The 7,495-nt window shown below is 42.4% G+C and overlaps 1 protein-coding gene across 1 annotated transcript in view; it reads right to left on the bottom strand.

Moving 5' to 3' along the window:
- The window catches only part of Enthd1 (ENTH domain containing 1), a 105,113-nt gene extending 103,435 nt beyond the window's left edge, over positions 1–1,678 (bottom strand). Inside the window, exon 1 of the mRNA XM_005354174.1 lies at positions 1,330–1,678. Coding sequence (XP_005354231.1) covers positions 1,330–1,678 — 349 coding nt within the window. The remainder of the gene's footprint in view (positions 1–1,329) is intronic.
- Positions 1,679–7,495: the final 5,817 nt, after the last annotated feature.

The following is a 7,495-nucleotide window of genomic DNA, read 5'->3' as shown; positions in this document are numbered from 1 at the left end:
AATTTGTATGGTATGTGATTTATATTCTAAAAAAAAATTTTATAAAGAAGAAAGGAAAAGGAACAAGTTCTCAAGGTATGGAAGGATATGGAGGAACTTTGGAGTATATTGCCCATGAAAGAAACCAACCTAAAGAAGCTTTATGGGTCTAAGCTCATGACATCTAGAGAAGGAAGAATTATAAAGCCCAGTGGTACCCAGGGCCAAGAGGGTGAGGGTGGGTGGTAAGACACACTTAAGTAAGTGGAAGGACCCTGTTTAATATTGAGTGGTAGACACGGGACATTGTGTCTTTCCGAAATCTACAGAACTGTGTGACACATATGATCTATGAACATTATCAACACTGGCTGCCACCTGCAGCAAATGAACTTTCACTGATGTTAGTAATAGAAAGACTGTGTAGATGCAGAAGGATTCAGAGAATTTTTTTGTATAATTTTTGTATTTTAAAAAATGTAGTTTTAGGACAGGTAGTAGTAGTGTATGCCTTTACTCCCAGCACTTGGGAGGCAGAGGCAGGCAGATCTCTGTGAGTTTGAGAGTTTGAGGCCAGCCTGGTCTACAGACCAAGTTCCAGGACAGGCTCAAAAAAAAAATGTAGTTTTAAAATGCAGTAACCATAGAGTACAGTGAACTTTATTCTCTCTTCATGATTTAAAGTCTATCACTTTAAACACAAATTATAGCTTCGCATTTCTAATGCAAAGGAAAGGCATGCTGGCTCGTCACCTTTGCAAATACTTTGGTGCCAATCTACTTCAATATCCTGTATAGCCCTTTGCCATTTCCTCTCCACACCCTGAATTATTTCATGACCTGAATTTATGCACGTTTGTTAAGTATGTCCACCTCAGTAGCCTTTGAAGATTCCAAATCCCCTAGAAACACTTCTCTAAATTATGAATAAATTCCAATCTAATTATAATTATGAGTTATAGTGCCATCATTATACAAACCGTCATGCTACCTCCTTTCATTTGCTGTGTCTGCTTTTCTATGAGGTGCCACTAGATCAGGGTGTTACTGCTTTCCCAGTGCCACATTCAACACAGAGGATGGAAATGAGGGCTAGACTGTCAAGAAAAGAGGTGGCAAGGACATTCAAGAACAACTGTTCAAGCCCAATGTGATGGTGTGCACCCATTATCCTAGCACGTGGGAGGTTAGAGGTTAGGACAGGAGGAGAAGCTCAGGACAGCCTAGACTACATAGCAAGACACTGTGAAAATCAAGAACCACCTTGCTCCAGTTCAGGGTTTAAAACCGTATGCCCTGCACTCATGTCTTCATGGCGCCCTGTCTAATTTTTTACAAACTGTTGGTTACCTTGGTCTTTTCCAGCTTCGTCTATGTGTTGGAAATCTTTTAGCATTTGAAGGTTGCACAACCCCTCTCTGCAACACTGAATAACTTTCTTGGAGCCATTCTTGATGAGGTAGTCCATCAGGGAGAGGCATTTGTACACATGGCGCCAGTTCTTCCCATGATCACCCAGTCGTTGCCACATCATGTGCATGATCTCAGAGAGGGAGGCCGTGTTGAAAGTCATGTCACTGATGGCTAGCATCAGCGAGCTGGAGGGACCCCAGGGGTCATTGGAAGTTGCTTCCCTGACTTTTATTTCAGCCTCTGAGTAATTTTTCACGAAGTTTTTCACTTGCCTCCTGAAAGCCATAGCTAGAGTTGAGTCTGAAGGTAAAGCGGGGTGAGAGTGATGGGACCAGAATGAGTGGTTTACAAGGCTCCTGACAGGACATCTGTCCCGGGTCCGGCTCTCAAGCACAAATGATTCATCTCCAAGCGATACAGTATCGATTTCCTGCAAGGGAAGTGCGGAAAAAATATGTAAGTTCCTTAAAAAAAAAAAAACTACAGGAGACCAAGTCAGTCTTAAAAAATAATCTAGATTTAGTTTTCAAGTCAGCCTGTCCAGGAGGAGGGGACTATATAAGGGTTCTTAGGGTGAGCACGGCAAAATCCCTCACAGGGTTGACCTCCTTTATCCAAAGAATTGTAGGTAGTCTATCTGTTTCCAAAAGTCCCTGCAGAAATAAACATACAGTGAGTATAAAGGCTTACATGGAGAGAGTAGGCAAGCTAGTATTGAAGGGGACTTCGCACTCTGGCATCTTCACATATTCTGCCATTATACCAACACTGTGTCCTGAAATCATTTAAATGGGGATGACAACAGTGTGAAATGCTCCTAGTGCCCTAATCATGCTCCCTCTAAAAGGCACTAAATCATACCTACACAGATTCTACTTTCTTGTCCATCTAGGGAGCGAGCACTAAGATAAACACTTCTACCTCCTCAGATCTACAACTAATGCACAGTACCAAAAGCCAGTATATTAGCCTAGACAAGTCTAGCAAACTAGAGAGAAAGGTTCGATTACTTTCTTTACTCACTTTCAAGAAAAAGATAAGGGACTTAAATTCAACAGTGTCAAAGTGATGGAATTTCCTAAAACCTGGAGTGATTACCATGTCTGACAGCTTTCCAAATACACAGAAAAGGAAGGTATTTAGGTTACACATTAAAACTTAAAAGGGGTATGCACCCCAAGAATCCGCAGGATGCTTGTGAATTAGCAGTTTATAATTTACATGAAGCTGTTCCCTTCCTCTTTTTCATTACTCTGCAGGAAGGTGAGTCACTTTTTTGCAGTTTCTCTGGTGATTCACCTCCTACAGCGATCAAGGCACTGTGCCAAATTGATTTCAAGCCCTGATGAGCATCCAGACCAACTGAAGCCTAGATGAACGATAATCAGATTTTACTATCGAAGCCGCACACACACAAAAGAAAAAAAATCAAATTCATAACGACTGTTTGTTATTTTTAGTTTTGTTTTCTTGACCTCCTCGGCTTCTAGCTCATGCCTGATTAATTGGTGTGTTGAAAGAAGACATAATTTTCAGATGCATAGTAAATGAACTATAACCTTTAAAAAAAAACAGGAGATCATTAGCCCCTCTGTTCTGTCTCTTTTTGATAAAAACCCATGCACTCTCAAATAAATGAGATAGGAAATATAATCAATTTAATTAATATTTCTCAGAAAGAGACCATATCTATGAAGAAAAAGAGAAGTGTGTGTCTCTGACTTTCTGATTATCTCCTTTGCACCATGAAGACAAGCATTTTGTCTGACTTCCTCCTGAAGCAAAAACATGATTTATAAGCTTCCAATAAGCTATTAAAACTTTCTGTTTCTACTGTCCTTTTTTTCTCCTCTACTGAACTCACTCAGTGCAGAGGTGCACTGTAACACCAGCATAGAAAAACAAATATTGATCTGGGTCTTCATAAATCTGTTTTTAAAAAAAAACTATTTTAGAATCATAACTTGCTGGAATTGAACAGTTGTTAAATCTTTTGTTTTTATAGCTATCTATCTATATTTTGCAAAGATTGTGCTCATTATTCAGTTTTTCTATATTCTCTAAGATGCATCCTTAAATTTTTGAAATGTTTTTTAGACATTTTCTGGCCCAGAAAAAAAAATTAAGAGCCTTCTAACCCAAAATAGTTTAAAATGGATGTGCCCAGCACCATGCCAAAACTCTCCCAACTGCTACAGTGCCACAAAGAAAAAAGTCTAGATAGGTAAATTAATATCACTTCCTCAAATACAGTGACATGAACACACAATGAGTTACCATTCTACCATAAGGAATTCAGTAATTGGTGTCGGTTGTAAGTGATGCGACCTTATTATGTTTTAGACACTCGACCACAGAGAAATGCTGTCTGCTCATACCCTGACGTAACCTAGAGAATTGTAACTAAAGTCATATGCTGCAGGTGCTTCAGTCAAGGATGACTGTGGTCACATAACATTACATCACCGAGTGACGTCATGGCCATCTTAGTTTGGGTAAGTACATCCTATGTTTGTGTAGCCCTTTTAGTGCTTATCTCGGAATGTGCCTGTCATTAAGCACCTCGTGACTATACTGCATCTGAGGCAAAATCAGCGGCAAGGAGGAAAGTTTCCACACTTGACTCTCAGTTGTCTGACTACCCACGTCACCATCACATTGAGAAATAAGAGGGAAAAAGGCAATTCATGCCCTAGATTCATTACCTCTCTGACTCCATCTCACTATAAAGGTCATCCTATCATACTCTTTCCAACGCACAATTGAGCTCCTTCTTGGCACTTAGATTTCTTTCATGACATTTAAAATAATATGTACTTAACTACTTGTTGTTTGGCTATGGCAAATAACACCAGACTAGAAGCTCCCCAAGGGCTTTGACCTGACTGTCTGACCACTGTGATCCTACACCTAAGGACGACCTTGGCATGGTGGGAACCCAGGACACATGTGAGGGGTGAATGACCAAATGACTGAGTGCTCCTGGTCTGGAACAGGATTTCAAACATGACATTTTAAAAGAATCTAGCTCCTGGAATTGTCATGTATGCAAAAGCCTAGAATTTGAGCAAATATTTTTGAAGAAATCAGCAAATATCTCATGAGAACCATTTGTACGGTTTTGTGAAGAAGCGTGAATCAAGTTCCCTGTGGTCAAAAACTTTCTGTCTAGCTGAGGAACCTTCTTGATTAAACATTTCTGAAGCAAACACACAATGAAGTCAAATCTCTCCCTCCGTCTCTGCATGAGTGTGCGCACACGAGTGAGCACCTGGTCTAAAAGACGTCTCTTTGTTTTCATTTTGGATCTGCTTTCCCCAACATTGTTCCTTCCCTGCCATTTTGTCAGAATCATGACAGGAAAGCACTTATCAGGTTATGTTAAGCTGGTGATCCACAATCTCACACAATTTCCTCAAGGCCAGTTGAACTGTGGAGTTTTGCCGTTGTTTTGAAAGGTATTGCAGTGCCTGTACCATACATTCCAGAACACGCAGTGAGGGGTGGAGACGCTAGGCGCAACAAACCCCACCAACAAAAACATGAAGATATTTGGAAGAGGTTCTAAATGGCCTCATGTCAGTTTAGATTTCATTACTAAGTTAAAAGGGGAAATTAGTCTTCGAAACTCCAGATTTCGCAATCGAAAATAAAGGATTGAAGAACTAGACAGGGGGTGGAGAGCTGATTCAGCAGGTAAGGGCACTGACTGCTTTCAGAGGACCAGGGTTCTAGTCTCAGCACTCAAATGGAGGCTAACACTATCTGTAACTCCCATTCCAAGGGATCCAACACCTCTTCCAGCCTCTACAGGCACTGTACATATGAGATGTACAGACTTCCATGCAGGAAAAAAAAACCATACACATAAAATAAAAAGGAATATCAAATAAACCAACCAACCAACCAGAGGAACTACCCAAACACTTGGGACAATAATAACAATAATATCTAAGAAACTGAGCACCTGAGCCGGGCAGTGGTGGTGCATGCCTTTAATCCCAGCACTCGGGAGGCAGACGCAGGCGGATCTCTGTGAGTTTGAGGTCAGCCTGGTCTACAAAAGCTAGTTTCCAGGACAGGTTCCAAAGCTACAGAGGAACCCTGTCTCAGAAAAACAAACAAACATACAAAAACAAACAACAACAAAAGAAGGAAGGAAGGAAGGAAGGAAGGAAAGAAGGAAGGAAAGAAGGAAGGAAGAAAAAGAAAGAAAGAAGGAAACTGAGCACCCAATGGCATCTCTGGGAGGACACATTTGAGACTGCGCTAGGAAAGCACAATCTTGTTTGTTCCGGTTCTATCTACAAACTTGAGTTTGGCTTGGAGGAAATGGGCTCTGGCCTGTACTGTTAACCAAACCCTTACAGAGAATACAGCGGCACTGAAGAAGGTTACTGTTTTGATGGCGAGAACTCCACACTGAAAGAGGCAGAGAAGCTTTTCTGAGCCACTTATTTCCCGAAGCTTATTACATGACAACCTCTGTACTAGGCAAGGAAACGGTAAGGGAATCAGGCGCACAAGGCACAATCCCCACTCTGTCTCCCCAAAGAAATGGCTACCACAGCTTTGACAGGTGTCGCCTCAGTGCATTTAAGATCCAACGGCAGGGATTTGGGGTCCATTCCCTCAATCATGGCATCTCTGAACCTTGTTTCCCTCATTTACAGCATAAAGAACAATACCACATAGGGCTATGGAAAAGTAGAAAGACAAAGGTTTGGAGAGAATTCTGAAAAATGGAGGATAGAGACTGAGAGAATCAACTTCCACTGGACAGGGTCTTTCCTGGCACCCCTTTTTTGTTTTTTCAATAGGAAGTTCAGAACAATGAGCCAGGTCACTGGGTCACACAGGAGACCCAGCCTGATGACCATGCAAAAATGGACAGGGATTCCTCAGGTGGGCAACTTCACTGAGGAAATTTCTGGAAGGTGAGCGGAGCCGCATGGCATCCGGTAGTGGGAGCCTCAGAACCCTCGGCTTGCCTGTCCTGTGCTTAGGCTGAATGGTGGTAACAAGAAAGTTAGGCAGGAAGGCAGCTGGTGACTTCCTCCATCTACTCTCTGCTCCACACTAGAGATTTCCGCCCAGCGGGCCCTTCCAATCACCTACCTGGGAACCTCTTTACCGTCAAAATCAAACCCCCAGGCCCTTCGGCTTCCTTGAAGAGACCCAGGAGCCCATGCCCGTTGCCCACTTCCGCTTCCGCCTCCTCACTTCCGGCCCCTTAGTGCCCACCACGTGCAGAGCCAGCAGGTTCATTCGTCCTGGACCGAGAGGATCAAACAGATGGAAGGCAAATATTTTTGTTATACAATCTCAGTCAGTTGGCACTCTTCTAATTTTGCTTTCTACATTTTCGCAATTCGTGTTACTATTGTAAATGGACCAGAAACGCCATCCTACAAGCCCTGACTGCCACCTCCGAGGTTAAAGCGGCTAATAGCCTGGAGGTGTAAAGCAGTGTATCTAACGGTCAGCGATGAAGCAGCTCCAAGGACAGCTCCAGGTCTCACCGAGGGCTAGTCTTTGATATATTTAGCCCATCAGCAGTGAGCACACGCTTTGTACCGGGCGGGAAGGACCCAGATAAAGCACAGCCCTCAGCTGCATGCGTTTACAGATTAGTGGAGGTGACAGGCACAGTCGCCGAAGATTGTGACAAGATATGTGTCGCATAATGAGAGAGGAAAGAGCATCTAATTCTGCCAAGGTGTATTTAAGGGCAGATTTCACAGAACGCTTTACATCTGAATTAAATCATAAAGGGAGTTCGCAGGGCAGACGAAGAAGAGGACATCAGAGACAAAGGACATATCATGTATAAAGACACAAAAGCAGCGAGCACCTATTATCTCAGAAAAACTCCGAGTCCTCTACTCACCGTGACTGTGGAAAAAGCCATTAGAGGGACAACAGTAGAAGAAGATAAGTGACAGGCAAGTCCCAAAGAGTTTTGTCCCTATGGACATTGACAGTATAATTGAGCCCATGTTTTAAAGCTCGTTGGTAACTGAATGAAATCTTGACTAGGGTGGAAAGACTTGGAGGGTAGGAAAATACTTCATGGTAAAAAGTAAGGTTTTTTGTTTTTTTT

The sequence above is a fragment of the Microtus ochrogaster genome, chromosome 15, assembly GCF_000317375.1.
Source record: "Microtus ochrogaster isolate Prairie Vole_2 chromosome 15, MicOch1.0, whole genome shotgun sequence".
In the NCBI taxonomy this organism is placed as follows: domain Eukaryota; kingdom Metazoa; phylum Chordata; class Mammalia; order Rodentia; family Cricetidae; genus Microtus; species Microtus ochrogaster.
Note: the sequence above shows the minus strand (reverse complement) of the source record. Positions and strands in the feature narration are given on the sequence as shown.